The sequence below is a fragment of the Muntiacus reevesi genome, chromosome 14 (assembly GCF_963930625.1).
Source record: "Muntiacus reevesi chromosome 14, mMunRee1.1, whole genome shotgun sequence".
Classification (NCBI taxonomy): domain Eukaryota; kingdom Metazoa; phylum Chordata; class Mammalia; order Artiodactyla; family Cervidae; genus Muntiacus; species Muntiacus reevesi.
The window spans coordinates 48,243,248-48,268,594 of record NC_089262.1 but is presented as its reverse complement, the minus strand read 5'-3'; the positions used below and the strand labels follow the sequence as shown (position 1 = coordinate 48,268,594).

Here is a 25,347-nt window from a genome sequence, read left to right as displayed (position 1 = left end):
AATATATGTGATCTACTTCCCTGACTTGCAGGCATTTATTCTCCAGAGACCTCTTTATCTTTCCCTATCAATATCTTGGCTTAAAAATCTTGCACTCAGCATTTTATGGGAAGTTTCTCTACTTTTAAAAAGAGAAAGCAATGTTTAACATGATCACCAAAAGAGAGGAACGTTCACCTAATGGAACTGTCCTTACAAATATGCCATTGTGTGCCTTCTTAAAGTCCTAGCTGTGAACAATGCTGGGTAGTGATACAGATGCTATATCTCTTTTTGGCTCATTTAGACTCACCGGTGGGATTGGTTTGCTTGTTCACTGTATAAGGTCCTTGAGAAATTTAGGAGAAAGAATCTGGGTATTCAAATGATTTCCTTTCTCTTCTCAATTTGCTTATGACATCCTAAGATATTTCTGTAATCCTCAGCTCCAAATAGTGGTCTCTGAGTCCCTTAAGCGTGGATAAAGGCTTACAGAATGGGGATATACCTTAAAAGTATAAATACTTGGACTTAAAAAGATTAGAGATGATAGTTGCTTGTCTTCAACCTGAGAACCATGGAGATACTACTTAAATGACTTCTAACCAAGTTAAAAAACCTGGGGAGGTGTGAGCAAAAGGCAGTGGTTTGGGAAGCAAGTCTACATCCTGTGAGAAGAGTGACTAACAAGCTTCAACTTAACCTCTGTTTCAGGGGTTGATGATGGTTCCAGAAAGTTGTGGTGGTATATGCCATGGGGGAAACTCAGGCCCTGGAATCCTACATTTACCATTCTGGATTAAGTTGCTTGATATATAACACATTCAGCAGATACTTCAGTCTGTCAGTGCCCTCAAATATTTAGAATGTTGGGTGGAGCAGTCCTGGGTTAGGAATTCCTTTTTTAAACATCCAAACTAAGACTCCTGTTGATATCTAGTTCCAGTCGGGTCAATATTCATCTCTTAGGAAATTTTCAAGGGCCTTAAACAATATTTTTGTTTCTTTATAGTCAGTGATCTTCTCAATTATTAATGACATTGAAAGATAGATACTTGAACCATAAACCAACCAGACTCACAACAGTCTCCTTAATCATGAGTAATATTTTCACTGGATTTTTCAATTGAGAGTAAAGCAAATAAGGTCTCCTAAGATCACCCCCAGCCCACACCACGCACACAACCAAATTCTCGGTTATCATACCTACAAGTGAATCTCATAATTTGAACCCATGGCACAAAAGTCAGTTGTATGAAATTATAATCAGAAGTCCCAGCAGTAGCTTAATCTAAGAAATCTGAAACAAAAAGAGCCTAGAAGACAAATAACAAATCACATGCAAATACCAGATGTTTATAGATGGATAGTCCTTACAAAGTTAAGATCACATATTCGCCACATATTAACACAGGGAATCTCCCCAGAATTGAATGCACGTTCGAGCCACTGACATCAGAGACTTCCCTCAAATAGTTATTAGGCAGTATAAATGAAGGCTAATCGATCACTTATAAATGCTATTTTTAGCAACCAACCCCTCCGGAGCTGCCTGTACGGGGACATTAACAGCCGCAGTTGGGCTGCGGTGGAGGAGGGGTTTCCTTGAGTCTCGTGTTCTGCTTTGCGGCAGTGATGGCTGGATCCGTCTCCAGGCTCTCGGACATCTTGTCACAGATGATATCCACGAGGCGCTCAAATGTCTGCTTGACGTTAATGTTATCCTTGGCACTTGTTTCAAAAAATTCAAATCCTGGAAGAAACACACAGAAACACAGTTTGATCATTTCCTATGTGTGCTGAAATTAAACGGGACATGGTCATGGGAGGCGGGCAGTGACTGGTGGCTGTGGTTTAGGTGAGAGATAGGTGTGAGGTGTCATGTGAACATATTGCTACCCGTGAACCAGGAACAACAGGACAAAGTGGAATTAGTGATAGTTGCATGTTATTCTTCTCTAGACAAAAAAATACCTTGGCAAGCGCTGGTAATAGTAACATGAAGACTCCTCAGCGTTGAGTCCATGTCATCTCTTCCCCCATCCCCTAGATCACCATGTAGCTGCTTCTAATCTTTTCTAAGACTGGGGTTATTTGGCTTTTTTTCTTTCCTCACTTCGGGTTCTACCAAAGTTATTTTCATTTTTTCATTAACTTGAGGCTTAGAAGTCTTCATGTTCATATTCTGCTGTGAAAGGGACTCCCAAACTCCAACACAGTGCAGCCCTAGCTTTTTCCATGTCTGTCCTACTGAAGCATCTGAGGGTAAGCTTTTGGTAAATTTCCAGTATTTCACTGGACACAAGGTGGCGCTAAAGAATCACTGGATTTACCTTAAGTGTGCTTCAACCTCCTTTAGGAAATTTGAGTGGTATCCTAACAGCACTCCAAGGCTTTGTATACCACTGTATCTAGCTACTGATGCTGATTTTCCAGAGCTTCTGTTATCTGTCAGCAGCAGTGTTTTTATCAACAGCTGGGAAAGGCCACGATAAATTCAAATGAGCTGCCAGAAGTGCGAGATGGCACAAAAATGCAGTGAGAGTTTTGTGCTTCTACTGATGCATCACTACCTGGGCAGAAGCAGCCTCAGTCCTCGGCTCTGTACGCAATCTTATCGCTCCATTGTTTGCAGTCACATTCCACTGGCTGAGCTTGCCAGTCAGTTGCCATGACAACCTCCCCACTAGGTCAGCCAGAGATTGCTCTGGTCCATTCAGGGGATGTTGATTTAGGATGTATTGGGCTGAACACAGAAATGCTTTCCTAATCCATTCTGAATTTTACACCCTATAAATCCTTCTGGTTACATCTGGCCCTATCTCCGAGGAGCCACATGGATTCAGAATGATTAAATCATGTGATTTCATCCCAGCTCCTGAGGCCAAATGAGAAAAAACAGATTAATATTTTGCATCTGTGTCAAAATTGCTCTTATAACCTAGAAATAATTATTTTCTTAAGCACTATTGAAGATACACAACAACAAGCAATTTTTGTGAAAATTTCTGATTTGGTTAAGATCGATGATTATGTCTGAACTTGAATTTCTCTAGTTACTGTGTAGTCTATTGTTAAAATGTGAGTAACCACAGGATTTGAGCTGAAGGAACAGCATGAGTTAAAACAGGTTTTATAAAATAGCAGTGAATATTTCAAGCCTTCTTTGGCTTTTATTTCCCTTTCATTTGTCTCTCCAGATAGTGTTTATGTAGCTCTCTTAGATTCTGCATTTCTTTACAGAAAATGCTATCTGGCTTAACAAGAATTCTCTTCTCTAACATTTGCAGTCTATTGGGCTAGCTCATTCACCTTTCAACAATGTGATCCAGATTTTGGAAAAAAGCCATTGCTTAGGTCCTCAACTTGCCTAGATGTCAGAACTATTTGCATCTTTGTGGGGATTCTCTCAGTTTTAACAGGAGGGTAATTTGTACCAAAGTGCAGAATTTCTTTTCTCCAAAGGTTTTAATTTTCTCTTCTCTCTTCCGTGACATGTCTTTTATTTATTAGCACGATTGGGAGAAGGCACTGAAATTGAAGGGTATCATAAAAGATGTCGCCATTGTAGAACAAACAGCCATCCATGCAAACCTTTGCCAACTGTGATTCTTTCAGTCTGGGCTTTGAGACGCACACCGCTGCTGGTGTGCAGCTTGAGGTGAGTAACGTGATCCTTGATCCCAACAGCCAGAGTGCTCTCTGTGTCGTGACTGTTGCCTGGACCCCCACGAACAGACTGCCCCATTTTAACAGTCCTCCATTTATCCAGCATGGCTGGAGGAGGAGGTACCATGCTACAGTGAGAGGGATGATTTGGCCACAGGAGCAATATTTACTGGCTTTATGATCATGAGAAAGTCATGTTTTTATTCTTATGATCCTTATTTATGATATTTGTCTCTCATTAAGCTCAAATGAGAAAATATATGTAAAAGTGCCAAGAAAACCAGAAAATGCTATAATTATATAATAATTATGTAATAAGAATACTCTCATTAAAACAACAGTAAGAGTAACTAACATTTGGATAGTTACTGTAAAACAGGTAGTATTTAAAGCACTTTATATGTTTTATCTATGAGGTAGGTGCCAGTATTTTCTCCAAATCATCAGTAAGGAAATGGCCCACAATGGCTGAATACTTTGCTCAGACACTTACTTGACCAGCCAGTCATGACACAGTTGGCATTTAAACTAAACATGCACATTCGCCAGCGCCTTCAGATACTCTGCAGAGGCTACCACTTGGCTCCAGTAGAATTGGAAGTTCTATGCTGAGATAACAGACTTTCATCAATTTAGAGAGTTAGATTTAACACTCCCAGTGAACCAAGTGAAACATCTTTTCTTAATGATCCCAAAGATACTCTGGTATTTTATGCTGCCTAAGGTCCATCAGGGTAGCCATCAGGACAGATGTATGTCTACAGAGAAATATGTTAAAGGTTCTGGAAATTAGGCTTCCTCTCACTGACCACATGAGCTATTTGTCATAAAGTGAGATATTCAGGATAAAAATAAACATCATTATTTCAACATATAGTTATTTGGATCCAGGGCAAAGCAGTTTTGTTGTTTAGTTGCTAGGTCATGTCTGACTCTTGCGCCTCCATGGATGTAACCTGCCAGGATCCTCTGTCCATGGGAGTTTTTTGGCAAGAATATTGGAGTGGGCTACCATTTCCTTCTCCAGAGGATCTTCCTGACGCAGGGATTGAGCCCACATTTCTTGTATCTTCTGCATTGGCAGGCAGATTCTTTACCACTGTGCCACCTGGGAACAAAGCAAGTTTACTGTGCAATAAATAATTTTTCCTCCAGGGGAATCAGTATCTTCATCCAGGCAACTTTGTGTTAGATTACACCCCACATCTGTGTATGTCCATGGTGTTGAAACCTTGTGGACTAAATCCTTAACATTTCAGCCTTTATTTTTCCATTGAATCCTTGTTAGGTTTTCTGGCCATTACCTCTCAATGTATCATACTAACTTCAACTATGGTGGTTCTCGGTAAGGAATCTGCCTGCAATGCAGGACACTCGGGTTTGATCCCTGGGTCAGGAAGATCCCCTGGAGAAGGGAATGGCTACTCACTCCAGTAATCTTGCCTGTAGAATTCCAGGGACAGAGGAGCCTAGCAGCTACAGTCCATGGAGTTGCAAAGAGTCAGACACGACTGAGCAACTAACACTTCCACTTTTCAACTTCAGCAATAGCAACATGCCCTTGTTCTTAGAAATAGTTAACCTCCCATCCACACATTGGAGCATTGGAGAGCCAGCACTTCAGCCAGTGATCCTTAGGAAATAGTCTTTTTCATAAAACTTTGGAGATCATTTCCAGTTTATTAAGTAGGACAGTGGTTCAGCAGATCAAATAAGTAGCCCAAGGTCACACTGCAACCTGATTGTGAAGGGTGACGGAGATCTCCCAATAAATAGGTTACTGGTTAAACCTACAGCTTTGGACATCTGTCCCTCAGACTACATCATTCAGTATTAATAATTGCAGCACATGTTTTCATCAGCAAATCAGTGAACACTTTCAGTTAACCACAGATACTAGTCATCCATTCTGAGTCCTCTCTGGCACAGACAGCACTGTTCTCAAGTTGGATAAGCCTTGCACTGTGGTTCAATATGTATATTTTTAATTTTATTAGCGTGTAGTTGATTTACATTGTGTTAGTTTCAGGTGCATAGCAAAGTGATTCAGTTATATATACACAAATATTTATTCTTTTTCAAATTCTTTTCCCGTATAGGTTAGTACAGGATATTGAGCTGTATAAAATCAGCAGATAACCTTACAGCAATTTCCTTGTGTGTCATTTGTTGCTTTTCCCGTGTTGCTTGTATATTTCCTCTTTGTATTTAATTTTTGTCAATTTGATTAATATGTGTCTCACTGTGTTCCTCCTTGGGTTTATCTTGTATGGGACTCTTTGTACTTCCTGGACTTGGGTGACTTTCCTTTTCCTTGTTTCCTTTCCCTTATTAGGGAAGTTTTCAGCCATAATCTTTTTGAATATTTTCTCAGGCCCTTTCTCTCTCTTCTTCTGGGACCTCTATTAATGCAAATGTTGGGTGCATTTAATGTTGTCCCCGGGCAAGGAAGCAGAGAGAGGTGGTACAAACCAGCTTTCACTCTACTGTGTTATCAGTACAGATGTTATCCTGATTTCATACCACTAGAGGTCTACCTACAATAGAATCACCTGAAGTACTTAAAAACTTTTAAACTTCACCGCAGACATACTAAACTGGAGTTGTCAGGAGAAGGACCTTAAACACGCATTTTAAAAGGCTCCTTAGGTGGTTTCTTATGCACATGAAAGGTTAAGATTCACTAGCCTCTTTACACCTATGTTCATTACAGCATCATTTACAGTAGCCAAAAGGTGGTAGCTAACCCAGGTATTTATCAGCTGATGAATGAGTAAACAAAATGTGGTATATATATACTCTGGACTAATGTATAAGTCTTAAATTCTGACACATGCTACAACATGTCTGAATCTTGAAATTATGCTATGTATAATAAACTAGTCACAAAAAATTATAAAGTACAGATTCAGAGGGCCTGAAAGTGAAGGACTAGAGGCTGGGGGAGGGAAAAACAGATGTCACATAACAGGTATAGAGTTTCACTTTTGCAAAATGAACTAAACTCTGGCAATTTGTAGCACAACAAAGTGGATACATGCTAAACTGTACACTTTAACATAAAGTTTACCATGTTTTACCAAAATTAAAAAAAGTCTTAGCAATAAATAAGAATATAAGAACACAAGAAGAATCATAATCTTAATAGCTCAGGAAACTAGAAAAAGAAAGAACGAACAAATCCCAAAGTTAGCAGAAGGAAAGACTTGACAAAGATCAGAGCGGAAATAAATCAAATAGAAACAAAAAAGTAAGAGCTGATTCTTGGAAAAGATAAGCAAAAATGACAAACCTATAGCTAGACTCTCCAAGAAAAAAGAGGACTCAAGCCAGAAATGAAAGAGAAGACATTAGCAGAGAAACACAAAGGATCATAAGAGACTGCCATGAACAATTATAGGCCAACAAATTGGACAACCTAGAGGAAATGAATAAATTCCTAGAAACATACAATCTCCCAAGACTCAATCATGAAGAAACAGTCTGAACAGAACAAATACTAGTAAGGAAATTGAATAAGTCATCAAAAACCTCTCAACAAACAAAAGCTCAGGATCAGGTGGCTTCACTGGTGAATTCTATCAAATGCTTAAAGAAGAATTAATACTAGCATTTCTAACGCTTCATTTTATGAGGTCAGTATTACCCAGATACCAAAATGAGACAAGGATAAGAGAAAATTATAGGCCAGTATCTCTAAAGAACATAGATGTAAAACATCCTCAACAAAATATTAGCAAACCAAATTCAATACATTGAAAGAATTATGATGATCCATGATAATCCATTATGATTACCATGATCAAGTGGGATATATTCCAGGGATGCAAGGATGATTCAGCATCTGCTATCAGTCAACAGGATATACACATGAACAAAACGAAGGATAAAAATCATCATCATCTTAATAGGTACAGAAAAAGCATTTAACGTAATTCAACATCCATTTATGATAAAATTCACAAAGTGGATATAGAAGGACTGTACTTCAACATAATAAAGGCCATATATGCCCACCCCACAGCTAACATCATACTCAGCGGTAAAAAGCTGAAAGTTTTCCCTCAAGATCAGGAACAAGACAGAAATACCATTTCTTGTCACTTTGATTCAGCATGTCAGTGGAAGTTTTAGTCAGAGAAATCAGGAAGGAAAAGGAAATAAAAGACATCCAAATTGGGAAAGGAAGGAGTAAAACTGTAACTACTTGCAGATGATATACTAAATACAGAAAACCTTAAAGACTCTATCACAAATAAACATTGGAGAAGAAACAAATGCAGTAAAGTTGTAGGATACAAAATCAGTATATAAAAATCTGTTTTGTTTTCTATTCATTAATAACATTATCAGAAAAAAAATTTAAAATCCCAGTTACAATTACATTAAAAAAGAATAAAATACCTAGGAATAAATTCAACCAAGATGGTGAAAGATAAGTATACTTATCTGCAAGACACCAATTGTAAGACACCAGTGGGAAAAAGCTGAAGATACAAATAAGTGGAAAGATCTTCATAGATTGTCCATACTACCCAAAGGAATCTACAGATCTGGTGAAAATCCCTATCAAAGTTCCAATGGCACTTTTCACAGAAATGGAAAAAGCAATCCTAAATTTTATATAAAATTACAAAAGATTCCTCGAAATAGTCAAAGCAGTCTTAAGCAAGAACAAAGCTAAAGGCAACATACTACCTGATTTCAAACTAGTAATATATTACAAAGCTATAGTAATCAAAGGGGGCTTTCCTGACAGCTCAGTGGTAAAGAATCCGCCTGCAATGCAGGAGACCCGGGTTCAGTCTCTAGTTTGGGAAGATCACCTGGAGAAGGAAATGGCAACCCATTCAAGTATTCTTGCCTGAAAAATCCCATGGGCAGAGGAGCCACAGCCCTTTAGGGTCACAAATAGTTAGACATGACTGAGCAACTAAGCAAGTATAGTAATCAAAACACTATTTTTTGATATTTTTGTATCTATAAAAATAGATACACAGATCAGTGGAAAAGAAAGCTCAGGAATAAATCCATGTATATGTGGCTGACTAATTTACAACAAAGAAGCCAAAAATATATAATGAGGAAAAGAAAGTCTGTTTAATAAATGGTACTGAAAAAGCTGGACAATCAGATGGAAGAGAATAAGACTAGACCACTAACTTACACCATATACAACAATTAACTGAAATGGGATAAAAGATTTGAATGTACGACCTAAAAATATAAAACCCCTAGAAGAAAATATGAGCTGTAAACTCCTTGATATTAATCTTTGTGCTGATATTTTACATATGACTCTAAAAGCAGAGGCAGCAAAAGCAAAAATAAACAAGTGGGACTGCATCAAACTAAAAAGCTTCTAGGAAACCATCAACAAAATGAAAAGGCAACCTATACATTATTGATAGCAAAAAAAGCTCAGCATCACTAAATATCAGGGAAGTGAAAATCAAAACCACAATGAGACATCACCTCACACCTGTCAGGATGGTTGTTATCAAAAACACAAGAAATAATACATGTTGGTGAGAATGTGGAAAAAAGGGAATGCTAGTATACTTGTTGATGGGAGTAAGTTGCTGTAGCCACTGTGGAAAACAGAATGGAGTTCCTCAAAAAATTGAGAATAGAAGTTCTGTATGATCCAGCAATTCCACTTCAGGTTATTTACCTGAAGAAAACAAACAATAACTGGAAAACACATGGGTACCCTCATGTTTATCACAGCATTATTTATAATAGCTAAGACATGGAAGATTGCCAGGAGAAATATCAATAACCTCAGATATGAAGATGACACCACCCTTATGGCAGAAAGAGAAGAAGAACTAAAGAGCCTCTTGATGAAAGTGAAAGAGGAGAGTGAAAAGGTTGGCTGAAAGCTCAACATTTGGAAACCTAAGATCATGGCATCTGGTCCCATCACTTCATGGCAAATAGATGGGGAAACAGTGGCAGACTTTATTTTGGAGGGCTCCAAAATCACTGCAGATGGTGACTGCAGCCATGAAATTAAAAGATGCTTACTCCTTGGAAGAAAAGTTATGACCAACCTAGACAGCATATTAAAAAGCAGAGACATTACTTTGCTGACAAAGGTCTGTCTAGTCAAAGCTTTAGTAGTCATGTATGGATGTGAGAGTTAGACTATAAAGAAAGCTGAGTGCTGAAGAATTGATGCTTTTGAACTGTGGTGTTGGAGAAGACTCTTGAGAGTCCCTTGGACTGCAAGGCGATCCAACCAGTCCATCCTAAAGGAAATTAGTCCTGAATATTCATTGGAAGGACTGATGTTGAAGCTGAAACTCCAGTACTTTGGCCAAGTGATGCAAAGAACTGACTCATTGGAAAAGACCCTGATGCTGGGAAAGATTGAAGGCAAGAGGAGACGGGGAAGACGGAGGATGAGATGGTTGGATGGCATTACTGGCTTGATGGACTTGAGTTTGGGTAAACTCCAGGAGTTGGTGATGGACAGGGAGGCCTGGCGTGCTGTAGTCCATGGGGTCGCGAAGAGTTGGCCACGACTGAGCGACTGAACTGAAGACATGGTAACAGCCTAAGAGTACACAGACTGGGTGAATTTTTAAAATGTGTATGTGTGTATATGTATATGCAAACACATAGAATGTTATTCAGTTCTATAAAAATGAAATCTTGCAATTTGTAACAACATGGATAGACTTTGAAGGCAGTATGCTAAGTGAGATAAGTCAAACAGGGAAAGACAAATACTGTAGGATCTAATTTATATGTAGAATAAGAAAAGGTTAAGCTCAAAGATACGGAGAACAGATTAGTGGTTGCCAGAGGCAGAGTTGGGGAATAGGCAAAATGGGGCTCAAAGAGTACAAATTTGTTATAAAAGATTCACTATCTTTATACACTGTTGATGAGAGTTTAAAATGATGCAGCCTCTTTGGAAAACATTCTGGCAGTTTTTCAAATGGTTCAACATACTTACTGTATAACCTACAATTCCACTACTAGGTACATTAGCACGAGAAGTGAAAACATGTCCACAGAAATTTTGCACAGAACTATTTAGAATAGCAATAGTTATAATAAAAAAGTGGAAACAGCCTGAGTGTCCATCAACTGATGAGTGGATAAATAAAATGTGGAAAATGCATATAATGGAATACCTTTCAGTCATAAAATGTACTGATACAGGCTAAAATGTAGATAAACCTTGAAAATATGATGCTAAGTGAAATAAGTCAGACAAAAGCACTACATCTTATATGATTCCATTTATATGAAATGTCCAAAAGAGGCAAAACTATAGAGTCAGGAGAAATAGGGAGTGAATACTAATGAGCATGGGGTTTCTTCCTGGGGTGATGAAAATTGATTGTGTTAAAGGTTGCACAGCTCTGTGAATATACCAAGAACCACTGAACTGAACACTGTTTAAATGGGTGAAATGCATTCTATGTGCATTACATCAATAAGCTGTATGATATATTTATCACTGTTTTATCCATTTGGTACAGATGATCTTATTTACAAAACAGAGACACAAACATAGAGAACAAATGAATAGACACCAATGGGGGAAGAGGGTGGGATGAGCTGGGAGTTTGGGATTGACACATGTACGCTATTGACACTATGTGTCATATAGATACTAATAAAATAGATAGTAATAAGAATCTACTGTATAGCTCAGGGAGCTCTGACTTAGTGCTCCAAATGAAAGTGAAAAGCGGGAAAGTGTTAGTCGCTCACTCTGACTTTGCAACCATATGGACTGTAGCCCACCAGGCTCCTCTGTCCATGGGATTCTCCAGGCAAGAATACTGGAGTGGGTAGCCATTCCCTTCTCCAAGGGATCTTCCTGACTCAGGATCGAACCCAGGTGTCCTGCACTATAGGCAGATTCTTTTACTGTCTGAGCCACTAGGGAAGTGGTGACCTAAATGGGGAGGAAATCCAAAAAAGAGAGTATATATGTATACATATGGCGGAAGAATCACTGTTTTAAATGAATGAGAATGTTTTCCATGAGAGATTGCTCCAGAAGGAATCTCCAGGCCCTACTGGGGAAACCATCCCACTCATAGAGGAGGATTCTGTCAGAAAATATCACCTCATACTCAACACAAACCTTTCAAACAGGTATTTGTCATTATTTTTGCTCTAGCCTCAGTGGAGATGACAGAGCTTATGGTAGAGGACGTCTGAATACATTCTGGTGAACATGAAGTACATGAAGCATGCTCAGCTTGGCTGCTGGCACTGCTCTGCCTGGCTCCCTGAAGGTCACGTGAGTGCCAGGTTCCAGGGAAGGTCTGGTACTGATAACCCACACAAGGCAGATTTAGGCAGAAAGCCCACTGCTCATCAAAGTAGTGGGTTCCAGGCAGGCTCCCCGTTGGCACCTAGAGTACTGAAATGTCCCAGCACCTCCAAGAGACTTGTTCCCCTTGTAATTATTAGTGGTAATAATCACAATTCAAATATTCAAATATTGAGAACTTAACTACCATCTGCTCAGCCTTCAGTATTTAAAATACTCTTATAGGTAATGACTTATTCCCATGCATCCTATGCCATGTTGTGAAATATCATTTGTTTCCATAAGATATTCTGGGGAATTGTTTTCTTTTTTCACCTCTAGGAAAATCCTCAACACCATTTGGGGCACTATGACTATTTCCAACTTCAGTATGAGAGAAAAAAAAATTGCAACTGTTCTTTCATTCCATAAAAATCATAGGGTGGTAAATCCTTTTCATCTCTCATTGTTAAAAATCTGTGATCTGTCCTTAGGTTTCTATTTCCAAACTCCTAAATGAGAAGACTTTCTGCTTCCAGATTCTGGTTGCAGTTTCAGTGTCTTCCCCTTTCTGTGGAATTGAATGAGCCATGGCAGCAAGGGAAGGTCATTCTGTCGCCAGGTGGGTGACGTTCGGGCCAGAACTTGAGCCTGCTGAGCAGCAGGCCAAGCTACGATATCAGCTCGTTCCCTGCTGGGCCCCAGCCTGGAGACAGACTTTAGAGGAACTGATAAGGATTTTGACCCATTTACCTGAAGAAGACGCCGCAGAAAGCAGACCAAAGCTGGAGAATTTCAGCCAAAGGTTTGTTTTGTGAAAATAAAAGGTCAAGTATGCTAGTCTTTGACTCCTTGCCCTTAGCCCGGCCTAACTGGATGTTAGCTTTTCTCCTGTTTTATTAGTATGCTGAAACTATGCAAGGATCATTCTGTGCCTTTGATAAATCCTGCTCAATGCAGAGGTTCCCTCCTGGTCCTTCTCTCTCCAGACAGAAGCTTAACACACTTCATATGTGGGAGAGGATCAGCACAACAGCAGAGAGGGAAAGAAGTATCTGAGTTTGCTGATATAGCAGCTTCCCATGCTGTGATTCATCATTCTCGGCCAAAACACCCCCAGCACTCTGCACTCAGCCCAGCTTGCTGGAAGAGACCCCATCTGCTGAAGAGACTCAACATAAGCCCTTTGCAGTTTTGCCCATTTGAGTTATCTCCTTGAATCACTGTCCCTCATCCTTTCCCCCTTCCCAAATCCAACCTACTCTTCAAGACAGAGACTTCTGTATGTGGTATCTGGTGTGCAGACTTTTAACATTTTATTTTGAGCTGACCTTTAAAAAATCTAGATTTCTGGATCACCAAGATGATGACATAGGTCATTCCTGACTTCATTCCTTCACAGGGAGAGCAAGTGACAACTAGCCATGTGACAAACCACCACCGAGGCAATCCTAGGACATGTGGGAGGCTGAAGCACCCCACGCCCCAGAGAGCCAGCACAGGCTGCATTAGCAGGGTAAGAAGAGCTCTCCATGCCGACTGTGCGGCTCCCCTCCAGGCTGGTGCAGCACCACACCCACAGCCTGCTCTTCCTCCGGGGGAACAGAGAGCCTGGGGTAAATGTACAGCTTTCCCCATATGTGGACTGCTGCTTAGGGGCCTCCATTCCAGACTCATCCCACAAGGGATGGTGAGGACGTCTGTGAGGCTTGTTCTCCGGGAATCTGACGGTGATGGAGAAGCAGGGGGAGGCTCACAGCAACAAGCACTTGGATCTTGACAGACCGAGTTCCTACCTGAAGCACCCAAGTAGCAGTCCCAGCCAGTGGCTTCGCTCATCTGTGGAGCCAAGATGGTGGTGCAGTCTGACCAGGGAATGGTTCTGCCTGATGCAGGTCTTCAAAGAGCCTTCTTACCCTGTAACCTGGCCTTCCCCCACCCAGGCACGAGAGCTGGGTCACAGCCTGGCTCACTCCTGAATGTAGCTCCCAGTCCTGCCAAGTCAGAAAGGCTGGCCAGAATACCCAGAAGCTGCATAGCCCAACAACACCTGAGTAGAGAGTATGCAGCAGAATTGATTTCCACAGAGCAAAGCCAGTCATGGTCCTGTATAGCTTGGGAAATTGGGATGTGGGTTGGCTTGAGATAAAACCAGACTTGGATCCAATTCTCCTTTTTTATCAGGGGAGGGAAACTAATTTACAGCCCCATCCACTGCTGAATATTGCCTTCAGCCCACCTGACCAGGGTACCTAACCAGAGCATAGGGAAGCTGTGTAGCCTATCTAAAAGTCCTGCTTACAGTGGCACTTACACAGAGCACATAGCCCGTAGACAGGCTTTTCCTGTCTTCAGAGAGTAAAATCAAGTGGCCGCATTAGGCCAGGGAATTCAGTGTACAGTCTGGACATACTCAGGTTTCTAAACAATAAGCTGTACCACCCCTGGGGTATGCCCTGCTGCCCTACCGTGCCAGGGAAGTTAATTCATAGCACCATCCACTGCTGAGCATAGTACCCAAGACAACTGTGTAATAAGCATGGTCAAGAGAACCCAGGGAAATACAGAGCGCATGCTGCAGTCCTGCTTGGGCAGGGAAGCAAGCCAGCAGTCCAGTCTGACTATCCTCAGCCTGTGGCACACACCCACCCCCCAACCTCAGAGCGTGGGCAGAGGCTTCACACCAACGGTGCTGCCAACAGACGTCCAGAAACCCAAACTGAGCTGACTGGTGAACTCTTCTGCCAAAGTGAACCTATAAATTTTGCATGAGGAAACTGTTCACTCAAATGTGCAGATAGTGACATAAAGAATTAAGAATCATGAAAAATCAGGTACACACAATACCACCAAAGGAAATTTGGTAAGCCCCAAATAACTGACACTAAAGAAATGTAAATCTATGAACTGTCAGACAAATTAGAACAGTCTTCTTAAAGAAGTTTGGTGAACTACAGGAACAAACAGCTAAACAAAATTCAGAAAGCATGAACGGAATGTGAAGTTCAACAAAAATTATAAACCTTAAAAAACATATCCTAGAGAAGAACAATATCATGAATTCAATAAAGACTCAAAAGCAGACTCAATCACACAAAAGGAAGAATCAATAGTGTAGAATTCAGAACATTTACAATTATCCAGACAGAGGAGTGAAAGGGAAAAAGAATGAAAAAGAGCAAAGGAAGTCTGTGGGACTTAACAGGATACAAAAGAAACAATATCCACATTATGGAAAGAGAAAGGAGAAGAAAATATATTTAAAGCAATAATGACAGAAAACTTCCCAAATCTGGGGAGAGAAATGGACATCCAGATTCATGAATCCTAAAGTACCCTTAGTAGATAAGCCCCAAAAGGGCTATATCAGACACATTTTAATTAAATTGTCAAATGTCACACATAATTCTGAAAGCAGAAAGGGAAAAGAAGGAAGTGACAAAGGAATACCCGTAAAACTATTGGTGGATTCTCAACAGAAAGTTGTCAGTCCAGGAGTCAATTAGATGATATATTCAAAATACAGCGAGAAAAAAACTGTCCACCAAGAATTCCACACTCACAAAATGTTTATGGCATATAATATTATAGTCATACTCATGATACAGTACTGGAAATATTGTTACTCTTTTAAAATCCTACTTAGCTTCTCCAGTTATGAGAGAGAGTGGCATACTGTGTGGTTATGTAATACTTTAAAGCAAGGTTATAAACAGGAAGAAAACAAAGACATTATTAATCTTATATTAAATATCATCCTATGCCTATGTTGGTTTTCCCTGGTGTCTCAGACAGTAAAGAATCTGCCTGCGATTCAGGAGACCCAGGTTTGATCCCTGGGTTGGGCAGATCCCTTGGAGAAGGAAATGACAACCCACTCCATATTCATGCCTAGAGAATCCCATGGACAGAGGAGCCTGGTGGGCTACAGTCCATGGGGTCACAAAGTCAGATACAACTGAGCAACTAACACACACACATGTGCTTATGTAATGATAGACTAGTATTTACATATATTTTATGCATTTATGACATAACAGACTTTAAAAAAAATTTTCTTCCAGTATTTCTAGGCTATGTGGTTTGTCCATGAGTTTTTTCACATTACTGAAATTCTTCAAAAAATTTTTCAACATATTTATTTTAAAAATTCACATATAAATGGACTGATGCAGTTTATGTCATTCATGGGTCAACTGTATACTTTCTTTTCAGGTGTACATGGAATATGTTATAGGATCAATCATATGATGGGTCACAAAACAAATCTTAGAAAATTCAAGATTAAAATCATACTAAGTATGTCCTTGGACCACAATGGTATAGGAAACTAGAAATCAACAAGAGGAAAGATGGAAAATTCATGCATGCATGGAAATTAAATACTACTTCAACAATAAATGAATCAAAGAAGAAAATTAAAGGGGAAATAAAACATCTTGAGACAGATTGAAAGGGAAACAATACTTACCAAAACTTATGGGATGCAGCAAAAATAGTTCTAAGAAGGAAGTTCATAGAAATAAATACTTACATGAAAGGAACATTAAGAAACAAAAAACCATAACTCTATACCTTAAAAAACTAGAAAATGAAGAACAAATCAGTTAAAGTTAGCAGAAGGAAAGAAGTAACAGATTAGAGAAGAAATGAAATAGAGAACAGGAAAACAACAGAAAAAATTAACTTAGTTTTAATGAGACAACAGATAATCCAGCAATAAACCTATGTATATTTGGTTAGTTAGTTTGCAATAAAGGAGCCAAGAATATATGGTGAGCAAAGAACAGTCCTTTCAATAAATTGCACTGGAAGCCACATGCAAAAGAATAAAACTGGAAACTTATTTTACACTTTACATAAAAATTAACTCACAATGGATTAAAGACCTGAAACCATAAAACTTCTAGAAGAAAACAGGCAGTAAGTTCCTTGACATTGGTCTTGGTGATGATTTTTTGGATCTAACTCCAAAAGCTCAGGCAATGAAAGCAAAATGAAACAAATGAGACTACATCAAACAAAAGCTTCTGTACAACAAAGGAAACCATTAACAAAACGAAAAGGCAACAGTTTTACTTCTGAATATACAGTTTTCCAAAGAAGACATACAGATGGCCAACATGTGCATGAAACAAAAGCCCAGCATTACTAACCAGGGAAATGCAAATCAAAACCATAATGAGACATTGTCTCACACCTGTTAGAATGGCTATTGTTAAAAAAAAAAAATCATGAAATAACAAGTGATGGCAAAAATGTAGCGCAAAGGGAACCCTTGCATATTATCAGTAGGAATGCGAATTTTGCAGCCACTATAAAAAATTTGGAGGTTCCTCAAAAAATTAAAAATAGAACTGCCACATGATCCAACCACTCCACCTCTGGGTATTTATAAGAAGAAAATGAAAAAAAAAAAAAATGGAAACACTAATTTTAAAACATTAATGAATCTCTGTGTTAATAATATCATTATTATTTACAACAACCAAGATATGGAAACATAAATACACAACATTGGATGAATGTACAAAGAAGATGTGGTACATATTTATACAATGGACTACTATTCAACCATAATAAAGAATGAAACCTTGCCATTTGCAACAACATGGATGGACTTGGAAGGCATGATGCTAAGTGAAGTAAGTCAAACAAAGATAAATAGCATATGATCTCACATGTAGAATTTAAAAAAAAATAGCAAACAACCACCCCTCCTCTGCAAAAAACCCCCAAAATAAAACTTGGCTCATAGATATACAGAACAGATTGGTGGTGATCAGAGGTGGGGGCTTGGAGGGGGCAGGCAAAATGGATGAAAGGGGTCAAAGGGTGCTAACGTCCAGTTACAGAATAAATCATGGAGATGTAATGTATAGCATGGTGGTGGTTCAGTTGCCCAGTCATGTCTGGTTCTCCACAACTCCATGAACTGCTGCTCTGTAGTTAATAATATTCTATTGTATATTTGAAAGTTGCTAAGAAATAAATCTTTAAGTTCTCATCACAAGAAAAAATTGTCATTATATGTGGTGATGGATATTAGACATATTGTGGTGAACATTTTTCAATTGGCAAATACTGACTCATTATATTATATACTTGGAGTAACATTATATGTCAGTTTACTTCAATAAAAAATTTTAAACCATACTGTTGACTGGGTCCTATCAGAGAGATCCAAATTTAATTGGCCTGATGTGCGGCTTGCACACTGGTATTTTTGAGAAGCCCTTCTCTAGATCCAGTCTTCCCTCTAGTTTTTTCTCCTCTCCTTGCCTTGGTCCTTTGAATTTTGATTTGAATTTTCTGAGAAAGAAGTGAGACCCCTTCAGTGTTTCGAAGCCTGCCTGTGACTTGAGTTAATTCATCTGTTATTCCTAGTCTCAGAGCAGTCTAATGTGGCTCTCTCAGTGCAACAAAGAAGAAAGACAGCATGCTCTATAATACCTCAGTCTTCCATTATTTAGAAGGGAACTACCTTAAGTAGTCTTTCTTACAGATTCCCTAAAATGATCCTCTAAAAATACTAAGAAATTGATGTGTGGCTTAGTGGTAATTGTCTTAGTGTAATTTTTAAGACCCATACAATGAGTCATCAAGAATTTCCAGAGGTTTCTTATAAAGTACAGAATGAGTAGTTAAGGAGATTTCAGTTTATTGGTTGGAGGACATTCCATAAAGCTGGAAAAGAGATATTATGTATCAATACTTGGGTGAGATTGTATTTGAAAGAATTTCTCCTTTAACAACAATCTAGTCATTTTCTGGCATCTTTCACTGTATCGCTGGAAGACTGTGGGGTTCATGAACAGTGTTTAAATAGGATTACCAGGTAAATAGACCCAGATTTCCTCCTGGATTATAAAATAGAAAAATAAATTCAGTTAAGACCTTATCTATATCTCCATATTGTTCCAAGAATACGACTCAGGTGGAGTTTAGCGGCCAGGAAGGTGTGATGCTGCTGTTATAATTCTCTTCAATGGAAAATGCATAAAGAGAATCTGGCTGCTTAGGGTCAGACTGCATGGGCTCAAAGTTCAGTGAAGTTACTGCCTTGTTCTCTCTTACCTGGGCTGGCAATGAAAGCCAAGAGTGCGTGCATATGTGCTAAGTTGCTTCACAACTCTTTGTGACCCCATGGACTATACAACTCTCCAGGGTCCTCTCTCCATGGGATTTTCCAAGCAAGAATACTGGAATGGGTTTCTGTGCCCTTCTCCAGGGGATCTTCCCGACCCAGGGATTGAACCTGAATCTCCCTATGTCCTCTGCAACAGCAGGTGGCGTCTTTACCACTAGCTCCACCTAGGAAGTCCAAAAGACTCTAAACAGGAACCAGTTGGAGAATCCTAAAATCAGAGTTCTAAATTAGGTAATGCTGAAGTCATTCAGCCTCAGCAGAAATCAGCAGCATGGGCATTAAAATCTCAGGAGGTAGACTTTCTTAGCTTGGTTACAGTGATGTTCCATCCACCTTAGTTTTTTTTTTTTTTTTTTTTTCTTTCTAATTGGAGGCTAATTACTTTACAATATTGTAGTGGTTTTTGCCATACATTAACAAATGAATCAGTCATGGGTGTACATGACTGTACATGTGTACAGTCCCCCATCAAAAACATGTGTACATGTGTCCCCCATCAAAAACCCTCCTCCCCCCTCCCTTCCCCATCTCCTCCCTCTCCATCCCCTCCCTCAGGGTTGTCCCCGTGCTCTGGCTTTGAGTGCCCTGTTTTATGCATTGAACTTGCACTGGTGATCTATTTCACATATGGTAATATACATGTTTCACTGCTATTCTCCCAAATCATCCCACCCTCGCCTTCTTCCATAGAGTCCAAAAGTCTGTTCTTTATATATCCTTGTCTCTTTTGCTGTCTCTCATATAGGGTCATCATTACCATCTTTCTAAATTCCATATATATGTGTTAATATACTATATTGGTGTCTTTCTTTCTGACTTACTTTATTCTGTATAATAGGCTCTAGTTTCATCCACCTCATTAGAACTGATTCAAATGCATTCTTTTTAATAGCTGAGTAATATTCCATTGTGTATGTGTACCACAGCTTTCTTATCTATTCGTCTGCCAGTGGACATCTAGGTTGCTTCCTTCCATGTCCTAGCTATTGTAAACAGTGCTGTGATGAACATCGGGGTACATGTGTCTCTTTCAATTCTAGTTTCCTTGGTGTGTATGCCCAGCAGTGGGATTGCTGGGTCACATGGCAGTTCTATTTCCAGTTTTTTAAGGAATCTCCACACTGCTCTCCATAATAGCTATACTAGTTTGCATTCCCACCAGCAGTGAAGAGGATTCCCTTTTCTCCACACTCTCTCCAGCATTTATTGTTTGTACTTTTTGATAGCAGCCATTCTGACCGGCATGAGATGGTACCTCATTGTGGTTTTGATTTGCATTTCTCTGATGAGTGATGTTGAGCATCTTTTCATGTGTTTGTTAATCATTTGTATGTCTTCTTTGGAGAAATGTCTGTTTAGTTCTTTGGCCAATTTTTTGATTGGGTTGTTTATTTTTCTGGTATTGAGCTGCATGAACTGCTTGTATATTTTTGAGATTGATTATTTGTCAGTGGCTTTGTTTGCTATTATTTTCTCCCATTCTGAAGGCTGTTTTTTCACCTTGCTTATAGTTTCCTTCATTGTGCAAAAGCTTTTAAATTTAATCAGACCTCATTTGTTTATTTTTGCTTTTATTTCCATTACTCTGGTAGGTGGATCATAGAGGATCCTGCTGTGGTTTATGTCAGAGAGTGTTTTGCCTATGTTTTCCTCTAGGAGTTTTATAGTTTCTAGTCTTACATTTAGATCTTTAATCCATTTTGAGTTTATTCTTGTGTATGGTGCTAGAAAGTGTTCTAGTTTCATTCTTTTACAAGGTGGTTGACCAGGTTTCCCAGCACCACTTGTTAAAGAGATTGTCTTTTCTCCATTGTATATTCTTGCCTCCTTTGTCAAAGATAAGGTGTCCATAGGTGCATGTATTTATCTCTGGGCTTTCTATTTTGTTCCATTGATCTATATTTCTGTCGTTGTGCAAGCACCATACTGACTTGATGAATGTAGCTTTGTAGTATAGTCTAAAGTCAGACAGGTTGATTCTTCCAGTTCTGTTCTTCTTTCTCAAGATTGCTTTGGCTATTCAAGGTTTTTTTTTTTTTTTTTTTGTATTTCCATACAAACTGTGAAATTATTTGTTCTAGTTCTGTGAAAAATACCATTGGTAGCTTGACAGGGATTGCACTGAATCTATAGATCACTTTGGGTAGTATACTCATTTTCATTATATTGATTCTTCTGATACATGAACAAGGTATATTCCTCCATCTATTTGTGTCCTCTTTGATTTCTTTCATCAGTTTTATAGTTTTCTATATATAGGTCTTTTGTTTCTTTAGGTAGATTTATTCCTGAGTATTTTATTTTTTTCGTTACAATGGTGAATGGAATTGTTTCCTTAATATCTCTTTCTGTTTTTTCATTGTTACTGTATAGGAATGCAAGGTATATTGGTGTGTTAATTTTATATCCTGCAACTTTACTATATTCATTGACTAGCTCTGGTAATTTTCTGGTGGTGTCTTTAGGGTTTTCTATGTAGAGGATCATGTCATCTGCAAACAGTCCAAGTTTTACTTTTTTCCAATCTGGATTCCTTTATTTCTTTTTCTTCTCTGATTGCTGTGGCTAAAACTCCCAAAACGATGTTGAATAGTAGTGGTGAGAGTGGGCATCCTTGTCCTGTTCCTGACTTTAGGGGGAATATTTTCAGTTTTTCTCCATTGAGGATAATGTTTGCTGTGGGTTTATCATATATGGCTTTTATTATGTTGAGGTATGGTCCTTCTGTGCCTGCTTTCTGGAAGGTTTTATCATAAATGGATGTTGAATTTTGTCAGATGCTTTCTCTGCATCTATTGAGATAATCATATGGTTTTTATCTTTCAATTTGTTACTGTGGTGTATCACATTGATTGATTTGCAAATATTGAAGAATCCTTGCATCCCTGGGATAAAGCCCACTTGGTCATGATGTATGATCTTTTTAATATGTTTTTGGATTCTGTCTGCTATAATTTTGTTGAGGATTTTTGCATCTATGTTCATCAGTGATATTGGCCTATAGTTTTCTTTTTTTGTGGTATCTTTGTCAGGTTTTGGTATTAGGGTGATGGTGGCCTCATAGAATGAGTTTGGAAGTTTACCTTCCTCTGCAATTTTCTGGAAGAGTTTGAGTAGGATAGGTGTTAGCTTTTCTCTAAATTTTTGGCAGAATTTACCTGTGAAGCCATCTGGTCCTGGGCTTTTGTTTGTCAGAAGATTTTTGACTATGGTTTCGATTTCCGTGCTTGTGATGGGTCTGTTAAGATTTTCTATTTCTTCCTGGTTCAGTTTGGGAAAGTTATACTTTTCTAAGAATTTGTCCATTTCTTACAAGTTGTCCATTTTATTGGCATACAGTTGCTAATATGATCCTTTGTATTTCTGTGTTGTCTGTTGTGATTTCTCCACTTTCATTTCTAATTTTGTTGATTTGATTCTTTTCCCTTTTTTTCTTGATGAGTCTTGTCTATTTTATTTATTTTCTCAGAGAACCAGCTTTTAGTTTTGTTGACATTTTCTATAGTCTCCTTTGTTTCTTTTTCATTTATTTCTGCCCTAATTTTTTATGATTTCCTTCTTTCTACAAACCTGTGGTTCTTCATTTCTTCTTTATCTAGTTGCTTTTGGTATAAAGTTAGGTTATCTATTTGATTTTTCTCTTGTTTCTTGAGGTAAGTTTGTATTGCTATGAACCTTCCCCTTAGCACTCCTTTTACTGAATCCCATAGGTTTGGGGTTGTCATGTTTTCATTTTCATTTGTTTCTATGCATATTTTGATTTCTTCTGTGATTTGTCGGTTTTCAGACACGTGTTGTTTAGCCTCCATATACTTGTATTTTTAATAGTCTTTTTCCTGTAGTTGACATTTAATCTTACCACGTTGTGATCAGAAAAGATGTTTGAAATAATTTCAATTTTTTTGAATTAACCAAGGCTAGATTTATGGCTGAGGATGTGATCTATCCTGGAGATGGTTCTGTGTGCACTTGAGAAAAAGGTGAAATTCATTGTTTTTGGGTGAAATGCCCGATAGATATCAATTAGGTCTAACTGGTGTATTGTATCATTTAAAGTTTGTGTTTCCTTGCTAATTTTCTGTTTAGTTGATCTATCCATAGGTGTGAATGGGGTATTAAAGTCTCCCACTATTACTGTGTTACTGTTAATTTCCCCTTTCAAACTTGTTAGCATTTGCCTTACATATTGCGGTGCTCCTATGTCAGGTGCATATGTATTTATAACTGTTATTTCTTCTTCTTGGATTGATCTTTGATCATTATGTAGTGTCCTTCTTTGTCTCTCTTCACGTCCTTTATTTAAAAGTCTATTTTATCTGATATGAGTATTGCTACTCCTGCTTTCTTTTGGTCTCCATTTGCATGAAATATCTTTTTCCAGCCCTTCAGTTACAGTCTGTATGTGTCCCTTGGTTTGAGTTGGGTCTCTTGTAGACAACATATATAGGGGTCTTGTTATTGTATCCATTCAGCTAGACTTTGTCTTTTGGTTGGGGCATTCAACCCATTTACATTTAAGGTAATTATTGATAAGTATGATCCCACTGCAATTTACTTTGTTGTTTTGGTTTCAAGTTGATAAACCTTTTCTGTATTTTCTGTCTAGAGAAGATCCTTTAGCATTTGTTGAAGATCTGGTTTGCATCCACCCTAGTTTTAACATGTCTCTTAAAATGATATCAAGTCATATGAAGCCTCATAGCCAACATGTCCAAACTCTTATTCTTGACAGGACAGAAGTGTCCCCAAAAGAATTCAAACTCTATTAGCTGTGGTACATCTGCCTTACTTGATTTATCTAGACTTTTGGGAAAGCAACTCTATATCCTGTCTGTACCACCTCCCTCCTCCAGATACAATCAGTTCTTTTAGTATATTCCTTGTTAAGTGAAGGAATCCTTTCCAATTTGTCTTTAATTTACCTTTTTCTACTTCAAGAGATTATTCCCTTGGAGAACTGCTTAACTAAGCCAGTCTTTATTGAATCAATGTTTCAGAGTTTATAGACATAAGAATGTGCCTTTTTGGGAGTCTTCATATTCCTAAAACAGAAGGAACTATTTACTTGTATTATAGATCTGCATGTCCCTTCTTCATCCTTCAAGTTATGCTCATTTTAATGTTTTTCAGCCCTGTTTAATTTGCATATTCATGACACTTTATTATATTTTTGATATGCTGACCACACATTAAGCTCCACAAGGAGGAAGATATATCATGACTCTTTGATATCATTATAGGTGTTTAATAAACATTTGAAGATGAATAATCAAAACAAAAAATAATTAGAGGTGAAAAGAAGGGGAAGCACATTTTACAGGCTGGAAAGATGGCAAAGGATAAGAATATTTTCTAGTTGTTAGAGATCCTCACAGGGTCCCTGTGCTGAACAAGGGGGAAGGATGGAGAAGATAGGGGTTGGAATTTAGTAATATAGGCACATGATATCATGACAATTATTTGAATGGAGAGTAATAGGAGATATATAATTTCCTTTAGGAAGAAGCATGAATGTAAATTAAAAACACAAAATTGTATCCTTACAAATTAGTTATTTAAAAAATCACTTCTCTCCAAAAGCAATTAGTTTGTTTGCAGTTTTTGTTTCTCCGACTACATTTTTTAGAAGACCTCAGAGTTTCTGCACTTTCTGCCCATTCAGAACTTGTAAAAATGTGTCAAGTATTCTTCTAAAATTTCAAGGCAATAAAAATCCATTCTCCTCCCAAAATTTCTTTGTTCTTACTCCCAGTTATATCTGGTCCCATCACTTCATGGCAAATAGATGGGGAAACAATGGAAACAGTGAGCGACTTTATTTTGGGGGGCTCCAGAATCACTGCAGGTAGTTACTGAAGCCATGAAATTAAAAGATGCTTGGTCCTTGGAAGAAAAGCTATGACCAACCTAGATCACATATTAAAAAGCAGAGACATTACTTTACTAACAAGGTCAATGCCTTTGAACTGTGGTGTTGGAGAAGACTCTTGAGAGTCCCTTGGGGCTGCAAAGAGATCCAACCAGTCCATCCTAAAGGAAATCTGTCCTGAGTATTCATTGGAAGAACTGATGCTGAAGCTGATACTCCAATACTTTCATCACCTGATGCGAAGAACTGACTCCTTGGAAAAGATCCTGATGCTGGGAAAGAGTGAAGGTGGGAGGAGAAGGGGACAGCAGAGGATGAGATGGTTGGATGGCAACACCAAATTGATGGACACGAGTTTGAGTAAACTCCAGGAGATGGTGATGTACAGGGAAGCCT

At 38.5% G+C, this 25,347-nt stretch overlaps 1 protein-coding gene across 1 annotated transcript in view; it reads right to left on the bottom strand.

Annotated features, from left to right (window-relative positions):
• Positions 1 to 455: 455 nt before the first annotated feature.
• Positions 456 to 25,347, bottom strand: part of RAB3C (RAB3C, member RAS oncogene family) — a 280,487-nt gene continuing 255,595 nt past the window's right edge. The window contains exon 5 of the mRNA XM_065905502.1: positions 456 to 1,732. Coding sequence (XP_065761574.1) covers positions 1,545 to 1,732 — 188 coding nt within the window. The 3' untranslated portion in view covers positions 456 to 1,544. The remainder of the gene's footprint in view (positions 1,733 to 25,347) is intronic.